Source organism: Lissotriton helveticus, chromosome 10 (assembly GCF_964261635.1).
Source record: "Lissotriton helveticus chromosome 10, aLisHel1.1, whole genome shotgun sequence".
NCBI classification, from domain to species: domain Eukaryota; kingdom Metazoa; phylum Chordata; class Amphibia; order Caudata; family Salamandridae; genus Lissotriton; species Lissotriton helveticus.
In genome coordinates, this window is record NC_136071.1 from 426,544,478 (window position 1) to 426,560,417 (window position 15,940).

General features: G+C 46.5%; 1 protein-coding gene across 1 annotated transcript in view; it reads left to right on the forward strand.

The window, feature by feature from the left end:
• GLYR1 (glyoxylate reductase 1 homolog) overlaps positions 1–15,940 on the forward strand; it is a 529,972-nt gene that overhangs the window by 87,332 nt on the left and 426,700 nt on the right. Inside the window, exon 3 of the mRNA XM_078662916.1 lies at positions 15,682–15,761. Within this exon, the coding sequence (XP_078519042.1) occupies positions 15,682–15,761 (80 nt within the window). The remainder of the gene's footprint in view (positions 1–15,681; positions 15,762–15,940) is intronic.

Sequence of the window (15,940 nt, forward strand, 5' to 3'; positions counted from 1 at the left end):
TCAGGTAATGCTCCTGATCTTACCCCGCCTGCTTCTCAATCATTTTGTGATGCATTGGCCAAATTCTTTTTCTCCAAAGTTAATGATATCTATCAGGCCTTTTCTCCGAACCCTACAATATCAGCACCCCCCCACTTGGCCTTTGATAAGACCATGACCGGTTTCACGCCGATTACTGTAGATCAGATTAAAGTTATCGTATCCTCTATTAAAACTGGATCAATATTAGATCCCTGCCCTTTTTCAGTTCTTCCACCAGTGATGGATACACTCATCCCGGTTATTACTTTAGTCTGTAATTCTATATTAGCCTCTGGAATGTTTCCTGATTCCTTAAAGAACACGATGGTGAAGCCCCTGTTGAAGAAATCAAGCTTAGACAAGGATGAATTAAAGAACTATAGGCCTATCGCGAGCCTTCCTTTTTTAGCTAAGGTGATCGAAAAGGCCATGAATCAACAGTTGGTTGAGTTCATAGAGAAACATCATCTACTGGATGATTCACAATTTGGCTTTCGAAGATATCATGGTACCGAAACTGCCTTAATTAAGGCCGCAGATGACATTAGGGCAATTCGAGACCAAGGAGGGATAGCAGTACTTGTACTGCTAGACCTATCCGCTGCCTTCGACACGGTTGACCATAAGATCTTGGTCGACCGTGTCGAAAAGATGGGCATTCACCATTTAGCGAAGAACCTGATTGCATCCTTCCTGGCTGACAGATCACAGGCGGTCACCCTGGGCCCATATCAATCCGCCAAAATGTAATTACCGTGTGGGGTTCCTCAAGGCTCATCCCTAAGTCCGACACTATTTAATATCTATGTGTCGGACCTTGCTAATGTCATCAAAGCATATGGGATGAGCGTAACCTCCTACGCTGATGACACCCAACTGGTTTTGGGTGTTAAAGACAATGGACTTGAGGTGGCAGACCGTTTTCAACACGGAATGATCGCAATCGGTGAGTGGATGGCAACTAATTGCCTTAAGCTCAACTCCGATAAGACGGAGGTGCTTATCTTTGGACCCCTATGACCAGAGTGGTCATCAACTTGGTGGCCATCAGCCATGGGAGATCCCCCTAGGCCTTCTCGCAAGGTTAGGAACCTGGGAGTAACTTTCGATGTGGATCTAAATTTTATGGCACATGCTAACAAGCTAGCGGCAACAGCCCATCACAAACTAAGACTGATTAGGAAAATCATCCCATTTTTGCCTGACACTGCCGCCAAAACACTGATCAGCTCCTTAGTGTTATCATCTCTTGATTACTGCAATGGTCTGTTTTTAAATGCACAGGCCAGGATAACGAATAAGCTGCAGTCAATACAGAATGCAGCAGCACGGCTTCTTTCCGGAACACCCAAGTTCTCGCCGATTTCAGACACCATCGGGAAATACCATTGGCTAACGATCCGTAATCGGATCAAATTTAAATCGCTGTGCATAGTATACAAAGCACTGCATGACCAAGGCCCACATTTTTTTAAGGATCAGCTGATACCTTACCGACTAGACAGCTTCGATCGGCCACTTTGAACCAACTAGTGGTCCCGCGATCCAAAACAGTTTCGTGGGGAGATCGTCGCTTCTTAGTCGCGGCATCTAAATTATGAAATACTGTGCCACAGTACATCAAGATGTCCTCTTCACTTTTGCAGTTTCGTAAAGGATTGAAGACTTGGCTCTTCGATCAGTAACCTAAGACACTTCTGGATGAGCCTCCAGGGAAAACTAGGGGTTTTTCAGCGCCGAGACGCCTATGGGTATTCGTTCGCGCTTAATAAATTATAAAAATAAATAAATATCGTGCAAAGAGCATTGTGATAGCTTCCTATGGAAGCGATTTTTGGGGTTATTGTAACCTTGAGGGACTACAGGTGGTTGAAAATAAATTCTTAAAACAGCTCATGTGTGTCCCACAGGGGACACCGAACATGTCTGTGCACGAAGAGATCGGTCTGCCTTTTATTAGCGACACCTTGTCCTTGCGGCCTCTTATATTTTGGCTACAATGTTGGCTCAATAAACAGCTTGGTTTAACGCATAGTCTCCTGAAAGAGACAATGAACTTAGATTGTATGACCAAGATTCCCTGGTTGATGTATCTCAAAACCAGATTTGAGAAGGATCTGGATCTGTTTTTAAACCCGGAAGGTATCACCATAAATGATGTAAAGTACATTAAAAAGTCCTTCTCTACTCGAAAAGTAATGGAAAGGCAGGAAAAGGACATGATGAAGCATAATGCACGTCTACACATGACGCTTAAAACCTTACCTACTACTGCCATTAACAGCCTATGAGCGTTTCTTATTAACTAGGTTCAGGTTTAATTTGTTTCACATTTTAATAGCAGTTCCAAGGGGGAGTCCCAGAGGAACAGTGCTAGCACCCTGCGGCTGCGACAGTCTGTCTCCGCAGGATTTGCTGCATTTTATGTTTTTTTGTAAATATTATGAATTCCCCAGAGCTTTTTACCTTAACCCCTTGGACGCGTGTGACAAGGTCAGCTCGTCATGGGCGCTACCTGCGCTGCGCGTGTGACGAGCTGACCTTGTCACGTAACGAGGGATTTTGCGAATCGCAGCGCGCAGCGGGAAAACCGCTAGCGCGCATGCGGTTAAACCTATTTTAAAAAGAACGCTCTTTGTACAAGCACGCCCGCTCTCCTATACTTACAACTGTTAAAATTAGATTGTATACCCCATGTGATTGTTTTTTTAGGTCTCGCGACCTATCGATGCGCGCAAGCGCATCGAGCGGAGCGAGAATTCAAGTAGCCAAAATCCTCGTCAAACTAAGGGCTTTCCGCTGGCGTTTTGTTTACGTTCACGTGAATCACGTGATCAAACACGAACACGCATCAGCCTCCCTCCCTCCTATCGGCCATACTTTCAGCTCCAGCACCTCCCCTCTCTCCTCCCCTCTCTCCCCGCACACAGCCTTCCTTGGATTTCTCCTCCCCCTCCCCAGCCAGCTTCCCCCAGGCCGTGTTCCCTCCCCTGCTACCCCATCCTCACTCATCCCTCGCACCCCCTCCTCCTTCAGGCCCCCACCATTTGCTTTTGCTTGTGTTATCAGACTCACGACCTCCGCGCCAGTTTGAGATCTCGCGAGATACCGCCGGATGTCTCCAACTTTACAAAACTTCGGAGCACTAACTCGTGCTACACAAATTAAACATTGGCACATATTTTCCTCACTTTGTTACTTTAATTCTGTGATCTAAATCTTCACAGTTTAAGTTAAAATGACAAGATTGTCAACACGCTGTCGTGAAAGCCTAGAAATGTTTACGTTACTCAACTCAGCGCGAGCTTTTCTCTAATTGACGAGTCTCGGTGAGCCCGCCCAGCAGAGCCCCAGACAGACAGCGCCTGGTGCGGGTGACCTCTGGCTTCAGGGCACTTTGGAGAAATGAAGTGCTCTGCAGTCTGCACAGTGCATATGAAAACAACACTTCGAAAGAAGGCGCTGGCGAAATATGTAAAAAGGTCGACGTAATTCACTTGCTAGCTGGCGTTTTGCATTACGCTTTTTACACAGAATTCTGTAAAATTACGCGGCGTGGTATCACTGGGGTTGATTCAATTACACCTCAGACAGCGGGAACGCCAAACAAGCATTGGCATTGCCAATAGGTCTCGCTTGTGGGACCTTATAAGTATTTAGTTTTGCAGCACAATATCCTTGGTGCAACAAGGATATTGTGCTGCAAAACTAAATACTTATAAGGTCCCACAAGCGAGACCTATTGGCAATGCCAATGCTTGTTAAAAAATGCAATGTACTTTAGAAAATGTTTGGATGTATAGAACCGTATGATGCTTTTTAGGTCTCGCCTGTCGATGCGCATGCGCATCGAGCTTGCGAGACTATTGGGGCTTAACCACTCTTTAACTAACTTGCAAGGAATCGTGGCGATTCCTTGCAGTGCCCGTGACTTTTAAGCTCAATGCGCATGTGCATTGAGCTTAAAAGCGCGTGCACATCAGTTCCCTCAGCCGCACTCCAGGCCCCTGCTGTTTTCACACCCTCTCCCCGCTCCGCCCCCTCCCCTGCCCGCCGTGTCGCATTTCTCCTCCCCCCTCCCCTTATCTGCCTTTCCCTCCGTCTTACAGCGCTTTCGCTTTTACAGCTGCTTACAGTTTGGCAAATTGCGGGGTTTCATTTTGCGTGTGTGCTACTACATCTTACAACGCTTTTGCTTTTCCAACACCGCACATTATATCAGTGTGTTACGGCGCTTCCGCTTTTCCAACACCAGGCATTGTATCAGTGTGTTATGGCGCTTTTTCTTTTCCCCACACCAGACCTCATGTTGCTTGTATTTTTTACCATGTCGCCTACGGCTCTTTCGCTTTTTCAACACCAGACCTCGTGTTGCTTTTTTCCTCCGCCTACACTGCGTTGCGTATGCATGCGGTCACAGCAGCGGGTGGTTTTGCCATGCAGCGGGGGGGCTCCTTCAATAAAGCTAACATGCTCCATGCTGACCGAGTGATATGCCACCAGCGGGGGTTTTACCCTGCCGCAGGGGGCCTCCCTCAATAAAGCCATCATGCTCCGTGCTGACCGAATGATTTGCCCACACTCCCAGGTTGTTGAGCCTATGCCGGGTCTCAAACCTTCATGCCTGCAGCCTCACTTTGTTTTGTTTTTTATCTCCCACCTAACCCTCGTTGCGCTGTTTGTTCACTTCACAGGCTTACAAGCACTTCACATAAGTGCCTCGGCTTCATCTTTCAGCCTTGCAGCCGTTTTGGGCTGAATTATTACCACGTTACAAAAATCCAAACATTTATTTGCCACCCTTTTATTTCACTTAACTTACCTGATCCTAATTTAGTTTGCAAGTGCTTGTTTTTTCAGCTGATCCTCGTTAGTTGCTTTGCAAACTAAACGTGGATCGGCTGAAAACACAAGTGATTGCAGCTTGTGTTTTCAGCTTATCCTTACCCCTCCCCCCCAGCCGTCCCCTAACATTTTTGTTTTTCAGAAAGCACACATGCTTACGGCCGATCCTCGCCTCCTCCGACCCCTTTCTCCTGATGATAGGCATCCCTGCAAACACATGTGCTAAGAAACACTTACTTCAGAGCCGAGGACACTGCCAACCGTCTGCTCCCCCTCCCCTTATCTGCCTTTCCCTCCGTCTTGTTTTTTTTTTGTACCCGCTCCGCCCCCTCCCCTGCCCGCCGTGTCGCATTTCTTTTCTCCTCTTTGCTCCTCCAGCAGTTCTCTGTCACCTTTCCTTCTCTCCTCCCTTGTCCACCTTTTCATTGTTTTTGCCCACCTCTCCTCCAGTTGAACTCTGTCACTAGCTCCTTTCAGCCCCTTCTCATTCCAGTGTTTTCGGGTCCCATCTCATGCTTGTTATAAAGGGGCTGCCAAAATGCGGACACTCCTCAAGCCTCTGCTTCACATGAGACTCTGCGGCTCTCCTGGGACAATAAACCACTCCAGAACAAACATGGAGTTGTCATACGCGGCCATCTATCTCAATTAAAGGCCACATAGCTTCTCTAACCTCTAGGAAAATCTAGCCCTGCTATTTAATTTTGGTGCGGGATTACTGTGTAAAGAAGGTTTGCATAACGTCTCATCTGACTAACTAGTGCTTTAGTTTAGCATTGTATGTGTTTTCATAGGCTTGTGTGTATGTCCTTTAATGCATGTGCATGCTTGTCTTTTTCTGTTCAGTTCCCGTGTCAGTGTGTGCTTACCTGGATTTCCGTTTGTCTAATTTATGTGGCCTTTGTCAACGAGGCAATCCGCTACTCTGTCCAACGTTTATGAAGACGAGACACTCAACCACGCAATGCCACTCACACACACAACGCCACTCACACACGCAACGCCACTCACACACGCAACGCCACTCACACACGCAACGCCACTCACACACGCAACGCCACTCACCCACGCAACGCCACTCACCCACGCAACGCCACTCACCCACGCAACGCCACTCACCCACGCAACGCCACTCACCCACGCAACGCCACTCACCCACGCAACGCCACTCACACAAACAACGCCACTCATCCACGCAACGCCACTCATCCACGCAACGCCACTCATCCACGCAACGCCACTCATCCATTTGCAACGAAAAATGTTAAACTCTTCTATTGCGAGACCTATTGCATTTTCAATGCTTGTTTAAATGTGGAATAGGCGGATTTCTCTTTTAACGCCAGGGTAAACCTGTTTTTACTGATATATATTTTAACATGTTCTTCCTTTTAAATAAAATGTATTCTGTATTGTGAACTTTTATGGTTTTGTTAAAAAAAAAAACGAATAAAGTACTTTTGAAATTGAAATAATATCCCATGTATGTATTCTCATGCCTGTTTTCATATGGACTTTGGCAAAGTTCAATATTCTCAGAGCTTGCAATAGCTTGTGGGAAAATTCTAGTTAAATACTAGTGTCCCAATGTGACACTACTAATCCACTCACATTACCATTCCCTTTACTAGAAGGCTCTGTCTTGGTAGCGAAGATAGGCAGTCTGGCCTACTCAATCAGGTAGAGGGTGGAGAATACTGTGTAACCCATTAGAGGCCTTACTTTAGCAACAGGAATGAACTTCTACATAAGTAGTACATATACAACTGTAATTTCCAAAGAAAAACTGAAAATGGTAGCACCTCCTGGCCCAAGATATTGTCGCCAAATATGTTTGTAGCTCCTTTCCTGGATAAAGATCCTGTTAACTTTCGGGCCACGGGCCCAATACCCGATCATATGTTAAAATGTCCTTAGGTTTAGCCCTCTCATTCAATAACAGTAAGGATCTGCCAATTTACTATAGAGATATTTAAAAATTCCAGTGGAAAGCCATTAGGACCAGGTACCTTCCCACTTTTCAACTGAGAAATAGCCTCTGAATCTTCCACCACTGTAAAGAACTAATCTTGAGTTACGGGAATCATAAACCGTACTCTACCAAAGGCACCCAGCCTCACTGAGCGCAATAGGTTTCTTGCATGAATGTACATCCCATATCTATCCAAAAAATGTAATTAGACACTACTCCACACTCAACCTTATTTCATATCCTATTTACTTTCAAAGTTAGGAATTTAAGTTTAGCCAAGTCCTGTTCACAGATTTCAATGACTTTGAAACTGCTTGCTCCCTATATTAAGCCACACTTAATAAAACAATGTTCTATCTGCATCATATTGTAGCATTACTACCTATCCGCATGCTTCGAAAATGCAAAACTGCCTGCCCGACTCCACCTCCTGCACACCAACACTACAGGCTTATAACTACCATTTTGCAGCGTGAATCTTTCTGGATTCACTATGCTGTGCATTATTCCGCAATCTGGTGTTTGGGTCCGGAATCGTAGTCTTTTTTTCTCTTTTCCTTTTTTTTTTTTTCCGTAGCCCAGGTGGGCGTCGACGTCCCACCATTTGGTGTACCTTCCGCGACGTCGGCACGCTTCCTGCGGAAGCTCCCACCCTTGGGCGCCATCTTCAGATTCTTTTTTCCACCTTTGGGTCTGGATAGTTGCTTGAAGCTCCTGAAGTTTTGGAGGAACAAAAGGAGAAAATAAGCAAATTTCTTCAGGAAAAAACTCGAAGACCAGGAGAAGATCATCAGAGCCGGGACCATGGAGGAGAGGAACCTCGAGATCTTCGACGTCCGACGGAGAATGCGCACACAGGGGGCCCCCTGAGCGCAGTAATGGACAACACACCATTTAAATTCTTCCGTAATTGCCACCACAAGTACGCGCAGAGAGACCAGCACCCGGTCTGCAACCTCTGTCTGCCTATCGACCACGGGAGCAAGGACTGCAACGCCTGCTCAGTCTTCACGCCGAAGACGCTGAGGATTCGAGAGAAACAGCAGATAGCTCGCCACACGATGCAGGGCAAGGCCTCGTCGCTGTACGATCTGGTCCTCTCCACCGACGACGAGGACAACATCGCCGAAGGTCCAAATGACTCCACGGTCGCAGAGACCGATAAGAAATCGTTGGACAAGGTAGGAGAGTCTACGACCCCGAAACCCTAGACAGGGCCTCAAACCTGAGGCTGACTCTCGAAAATCAGAGTCTAGAACCTCGAAGGGAGCACCGGCGTCAAGCTTCGACGACCGAAGCTGCGGTCCCCGAAAAACAGCCCAGCGGATCCTTCGAGAAGGACTCCCAGGCGGGGAAGACCAGCGAAAAAGCAAGGTCGTCGAAGCAAGCTCCCGAAAAGGGATCCTCGATTTCGAAGGAAAAGGAGTCGAAAGCCATTTCGACGTCGACGGGGCCGTCGAAGAGGGCGGCCGTCACGCTCGACGCCGAGCAGGCCGCACAGATGGAGAAAAAGAAAAGAAGGCTCGAGGCCGAGATGGAGAACATCATCCCGAGGAAGAAGGACTTCGAAGACAAAATGAAAAGCTTCAGGATCCCATCGAAGCCCACGACGGTCCTCGAAGAGATAGAAGAACGCGAGGAGTTTGACGCCGAAGAGCCACCAAAAACTCCGGAGCCCTCCGAGCAGGGAGAAGAAGAGGACCTCTATTACACAGAGGGTGATTATGGGGACCCGCGTTCGAGTTACGACTCTGGATCCTCGACGGCTCAAGACCTGAATTGGCAGGACATCGAGGCCGAAAACCCGGAGGAGGCTGTGGAGACATACCCCTCGAGGCCTTCGCCGCCAGATGACATTAGGGCCTACTATGAGGTCGTTAAGAAGGTTGCAGCAGCTTATGGAGTCAAATTGGAGGAGGAGAAGGGTAAGGCAGATCTCCTGCTGGAAACCTTGCTCCCCACACAGACAAAAAGCCACTTCCTACCCATGCTGAAGAGTATTATGGAACAAGGCAAAAAGGCGTTCAAAGAACCAGCTACCTGCAGGTCAGTCACGCCAAGGACGGAGAAAAAGTACAAGTTCTCCTCCCAGGACCCCCCTTACATCCAGGGGACAGTTTCAGCAGACTCAATTATAGCCGCAACGGCCAGAAGAAGGGCCAACGTCCCAACAACATCTGGGCCACCACCTGACAAGGAAAGCAGGAGGATGGACCTAACAGGCAGAAAAATTGAGAGAAACGCAGCAATGCACTGGAGGATGGCAAACTCCAACGCCCTTCTGAACAGGCACCAGTACCAGCATTGGGACGAGATGAACCAATTGCTCAAGCACCTCCCAGAGGAACAACAGCAGAGAGCCGCTTACTTTGTGGAAGAGGGGAAAAGCATCGCAAACTCGTGCCTGAAGACAGCCTTGGACGGGGCAGAAACATCCAGCAGGCTGATGGCTCTAGGAATCAGAGAGAAGGCAAGCCTGGCTCAGGATCTCAGGCTTCAAGACGGAAGTTCAAAACAACATCCTGAACACCCCTTTCAATGGAGAAACACTGTTCGGAGCCCCAGTAGATGAGAAACTCACCCAACTGAAGAAAGACAACGAGACGGCAAGGTCCATGGGGGCCCTGCAATTCAGGGGGGTGAGAAGAGGCACTCCTACGCGGAGGCCGAACGGAAGGGGTGGAAACCAGCAAGGACAACCACACCAGGCGTTCCACCAGGGTCAACAGAGTGACAACCAAGGTCACCAGGGCCAGCAGAAACAAAACGAACTACCAGAACAGGGGCCAGTCCTTTCGCGGGAGAGGAAACGGACGGGGCCAGAGAAGGAGAGGCGGTGAACAACCCCCCTCTAAATGACTTCACACAGGAAATGGTGCTCACCCACTCCATCCCTCCGAGCGAAGAGCATGGAAAAGCAAAGAGGAGAGGGCTACACGGACAAGACACAAAAGAACATGTAACACCAGTAGGAGGCAGGCTGAGATTTTTTCTCTGAGAGTGGAGGAAAATAACCACAGACAAGTGGATACTCAATATCATACAGTTAGGATACTGTATAGAGATGGAAAAGAGACCACCAAACAGAAAGCCAAAGAAAAGAGAGCACTCTGAAAGGGAGCTGCAATTGCTCCAAGAGGAAGCTCAAGAACTCCTCCTCAAAGAGGCCATCAAACCGGTCCCATTCAAAGAACGGAACAGGGTAGTGTACTCAAACTACTTCCTGGTGCCAAAAGTGGACGAAAGCCTAAGACCCATCCTGGATCTACGGTTCTTAAACAAATATGTAAAGACTCAAAAACTCAACATGACGTCCCTGCAAGAGGTCATCCCACAGATAAGGGTCGGGGACTTCTTGTTCACCATAGACCTCAAAGATGCGTACCTGCACATCCCCATGAACAGGCAGCACAAGCACATGCTAAGATTCACAGTAAACAAGGATCACTACCAATTCACAACCCTGGCATTCGGTCTAAAGTCCGCAACAAGGGTATTCACCAAATGCTTTGCAGCTGTGGCCGCACATCTGCGAAGAGAGGGGATACACGTGTACCCCTACCTCGACGACTGGCTCGTAAAGGCAAGCTCTTACAGGACATGCAAAGATCATGCAGAACAGGTCACAAGAACGCTAGCAAGCCTGGGATTCTCCATACACTGGGGAAAATGCTCGATGGAACCGGAGCAAGTGAAGATCTTCCTGGGAGCCCAAATCAACATTGTCCAATGCAGGGTGTTACCCAGCGAGAAGAGGACACTCAGCCTACTGAGGGAGACACGTCACTACCAGAAGGGGCGAGCTCTGACAGTGAGGACAGTGAGCAAGATCTTGGCAATGATGGCGTCATGCATACACCTGGTCCCCAATGTACGCCTGCAGATGAGACCACTCCAAGAGTGGCTGCAACAGCAATGGTCACAAGCTACAGGAAGTTGGCAGGATCTAGTGGTTGTAACGCACAAGGTGCAGGAAGAAATGAAGTGGTGGACCAAAGAAAGGATAACAATAGGGAAGCCTCTAACGCCACCGGACCCAACAGTGACCATCACCACAGACGCATCCCAGAAGGGATGGGGCGCACACATGAACAGGCTCAGAGTGAGGGGTCTGTGGAGCCCAGGGGATGCGGTCAAACACATCAATTACCTGGAGCTGAAAACAGTGTTGCTTGCCCTCAAGGCCTTTCAGAAACAGCTGTACAACCAGAAGGTGCTGATACAGACAGACAGACAACACCACAACAATGTTTTACATCAACAAGCAGGGGGGGAACACAGTCATTCCCTCTGTCCAGCTTGGCACAGGAGATCTGGAGATGGGCAATACCACTCAAAATAGACCTGCTAGCCATACACCTGCCAGGGAAGGACAATGTAGAAGCAGATTGGCTCAGCAGGCAGACTTCAGCATCCCACGAGTGGGAACTCAACATACAGGAAACAGAGAGACTATTCAAGAGGGGGGGGCACTCCGACAATAGACCTGTTTGCAACACGCCAGAATGCAAAATGCCAGTACTTTGCATCCAGACAACCAGAGGCACTATCCCAAGGGAATGCCCTATGGATAAGCTGGTCAAAAACATTTGCCTACGCTTTTCCCCCGATACCACTGATTCCCAGGGTTCTCAACAAATGCATGACATGGCAACATGACACTCATCTTGGTGTCTAACAAGGACAGTTGTGGTGAGATGCACACCTTTCCTTTCAATTTGTGTTCAACTCCAAATTTTTCTCGTTTACTCATTTCCGCTCGTATTTTAGCATTTTTTCAGCGTGCAAGCCTACTCCGCGCTCCGCCCAAATTGCGCTGCAATTGTGAAACCAAACTGAAGTGAGGCCTGTTTAGACCCCGTTTAAGCTGCACAGCCATGTCATCAAATAAGTCCAATAAATCAAACTTATATTTTGCTTCAATTTAATCCATTTTCTCCATGCTTTTATCAATCCTTTCATCCTTAAATTTCTTCGATTTATTTTACTCATTTTCACATCTTTCTCGACGCCTTCGTACACAACACAGGAGAAACTTGTTTCCACAGGTCACCATTTATTTTAGAATACCCAATGCATTTCGGGATTTCCCTTCGTCAGGGGTTTATCTGAGAAAAACAAACGTATACTATCAATACAATCCGACTTTGTGACATCAGTGCACAAGTATTAAATTCAGTATTCATCAGCACTATCCGTTAAAATTGCTATCTATTAAACATTATTTCATTTTCTTAAAAAAGTTATTATCACCGTGTACAACAACTTAATGCTCATTTCTATTCAGAGTTTAACAAAAATGCCCTCCTGATTTTAATGCATCATATAGCTCCCTTATAGATATGGAACCTGCAACTTTGTTATACTTATGTTGTGAATTCCCTCCGTTGAGGCAACTTTAAAGTTCATCCGAACCCTCAACTTCCACTGTCTGCTTTCTATTAAAGTCTAAACTGAAAATTCGGCCCATACTCTGCTTACCGTGACTCGTGTTTAAAAACTGTTTGCCATCATCATTCTGATCTGCTTTACGCATTTAATCGAGCCTCATTCCCGCCGTCTCACGGTCTATCTGCGGTTACGTCCGCACTCTTGTTACTTACACAGCTTTTCTCTGTTTCTACAATTTATGTCCTAACCTCCCTTTCCCAGGTGTTCTGATTTAATTCTCCTGTGTTGTGTACGAAGGCGTCGAGAAAGAAGTGAAAATGAGTAAAATAAATCGAAGAAATTTAAGGATGAAAGGATTGATAAAAGCATGGAGAAAATGGATTAAATTGAAGCAAAATATAAGTTTGATTTATTGGACTTATTTGATGACATGGCTGTGCAGCTTAAACGGGGTCTAAACAGGCCTCACTTCAGTTTGGACTCATCTTGGTGTCACCACAATGGGCCAGGCAGACCTGGTACTCACAAATAATGGAGATGGCACAGGGTCCACCCCACAAGTTCTCAAAAAGAAAAGACCTACTCTCCATGGAAAACGGAGAAGTTCTACACCCAGAGCCGGAGTGCCTCAGCCTATCAGCTTGGCTCCTGAGGACTTAGAGTTCGCACATCTGAAACTACCAGAGAGCACCCTACGGGTGCTGCGAGAGGCAAGGAGGCCCAGCACATGCAAGTGCTATGGGGAAAAATGGAAAAGATTCACTCAATGGTGCTGCAAGAAAAAACTCCAGAGAAAGCTGACCAAGGAATCAATGGTGCTGAGATACCTCACACACCTAATAAAAGCCAAGCTAAGCTCATCCTCGCTGAGGGTACACCTGGCAGCGATTGTGGCATACACAAGAGGAGAAACAGGGAGAAGCTTCATTACATCTCAAGTAGTGAAAAGATTCTTGGAGTGCGCTAAAAGAATAGCGCCGCCAAAAATGATGCCACTGCCGGCATGGAACCTCAATGTGGTACTGACAGAGCTCATGAAAGCACCTTTCGAGCCAATCCACAAGGCAACACTACAAATGCTAACAATGAAAGCGGCCTTCCTGGTAGCAATCACCTCGCTACGCAGGGTAAGCGAGCTCCAAGCACTAACCTTGCAAGAACCCTATATACAGATACACAGTGACAGGGTCGTAATGAGAACGGACCCACACTTCATGCCAAAGGTGGTGTCACGTTTCCATATGAATCGGAGTATACAGATACCGAGCTTCTTCCAAAAGCCCACAACAAGCGCGGAGAGGGCGCTCCACACCCTAGACGCAAGAAGGGCAGTGATGCACTACATAGAAAGGACAAAGGACCACAGGAAGACGAAGCAGTTCTTCGTGTCCTTCGCAAACAGCTTCCTGGGTAGACCAGTGACAAAAAACACCATCGCTCGATGGATCGCCCAAACGATACAATTCTGCCACAAGCAAGCAGGGCAGGAACTAACAGGAGGGGCACAGGCCCACTCGACAAGAAAGAAAGGGGCAACATGGGCTTCAGTGCACACGTTCACTAAGCACTACTGCGTGGATGTACACATGAACAAGGAAGCACAAGTAGGACAAAGAGTGCTTCAACATATATTCAACAACGAACACTCATCTTCCACCCAGCCGCCACAAACGTAACAAAATCGCTACAAAATCTATGCACAGCATAGTGAATCCAGAAAGATTCACGCTGCAAAACGAATAGTTTCTTACCTGTCGGTGTAGTTTTGCAGCTTGAAAGATCTCTCCTGGATTCACCAGCGAACCCACCCACCTCCGCCAGAAAGATGAGGCTGGAGAGGAAAGGGGGTGAAAACAAGGACAATACGTGAAAAACAAACTTTAGATGGTTAAAAGGCGGTAAATAACTTAGTGTAGCCATAACTTCGGTAACAGAACAAACACGAGAAAAAAAGTTCGGATGGCGCCCAAGAGTGGGAGCTTCCGCAGGAAGCTTGCCGACGTCACGGAAGGTACACCAAATGGTGGGACGTCGATGCCCACCTGGGCTACGAAAAAAAAAAGGAAAAGAAAGAAAAGACTACGATTCCGGACCCAACCACCAGATTGCGGAATAATGCACAGCATAGTGAATCCAGAAAGATCTTTCAAGCTGCAAAACTACACCGACAGGTAAGAAACTATTCGATTTCCCCAATTCACATTGCACCTGTCTACCAACCAAAGAATTCTAAACATAGATTATCACCCACATAAAACTAGGCATTGTTCGGTGGGGCATGTAGAGGAAACCAGTTTAGTACAGAGACTCATAGTGGGTCTTAGAGCAATAGTAACATTTTGATTGATTTAATCTCCCTTACTTGACTTCTCCTGTCTCCAAACCTACTACAGTGTGTATTTCAGGACTTGAATGTCAGATGGTTTGGGTCAGTCTGGATTGAGCTTCACTTACATCTGACAGTTTCACCCTTTTCTAACTCTATGTAATCTCCATGTCTGCCAACGTTGTTTCGGTACAAGTTAATTTGTTGTCCCAATTGTTCCCCCTTGACCGTCTTCCCTATTCTTGAGGCTACTGATGACTAAAATTTACACATGGAGAGCCAATCCCATATGCTATCTGATACTGTAGAAGGCCAGGATTTTCCTTCATATTTTAGTGGCAGATAGCATCATTGATTTATGTCTCTCCAACGTTTCATCAAAGCATCCAATGTTCTATGTAGATTCTGATTGGTCTGCATGAAACCTTGAAAGAAGATAGCATTTTTAATATCAGGACTTACAGGACCCTTAGAACTTGTGGCCTACATAATGACATCTCTGTACTATTAAGTTTCGAAGCTGTTACCGCTCTTTTTTGGCTAGTGAACACTGTTACCACTGAAAATAATGTAAAGGGCCCTTTGAGCTGCAGAACGTGGAGAATCTATTATTCACCAAATGGTTTAAAAGACTGTTCTTTCTGGCGCTCTCAGAAATCAGCATTATTTCTACATGAGTATCAATCTGTATTCTCTGGCATTGCAGTCCTATATTGAGTAGTTTCTTTCAGCAACTTGATCACTTCTTTCAGGGTCTTCATATCGGTTGTGTTGTGATATCATTTTCTGTGCTGAAACCAAGCTGACGGATCTTCTTTCGGTCAGATTATTTAAGATTACATTACGTTTAGCAAGGGAAACCTGGGAATCACAAAGGCCTCAATCTTGTCCACCAGATACACTTTGGTAAGGGGGAGGTGGTAGGAGATGTATGTGTACACCCCCTGCCCCCCCTTTAATCATTCCTAGGCACGGATGAGATGCTGCGGATTGTGTGTTGTACTGTTAAAATTTGGGATACATGGGGTCAGCGTTAAGTGATGTTGAAGTAACCAGTTTTTGATTTAAGTTATCGCAAACTTCTTTTTTTGCAAATATATAACAACTGATCTCTTATACTTTGTAGATTGTCACACCTCCCAAAGATTTGAAGAAACCGCTAGGGAAAAAATGCTTTTTTGTGAAGTTTTTTGGAACAGAAGATCAGTAAGTATTTACCTGGTATTTCTAGTAACTTTCGTTTTCACACTTTGTGTTGTATAGTTACTTTGTGTGATAAACCTTCAGTGCAATCCATAAAGAAATGCAAATTTCATAGAGAGTAATTTTTTAATGCTGGCCTGTGCAGAAGAGCAAACCTCAAAGTTCCCTGTAGGTAAACTAAT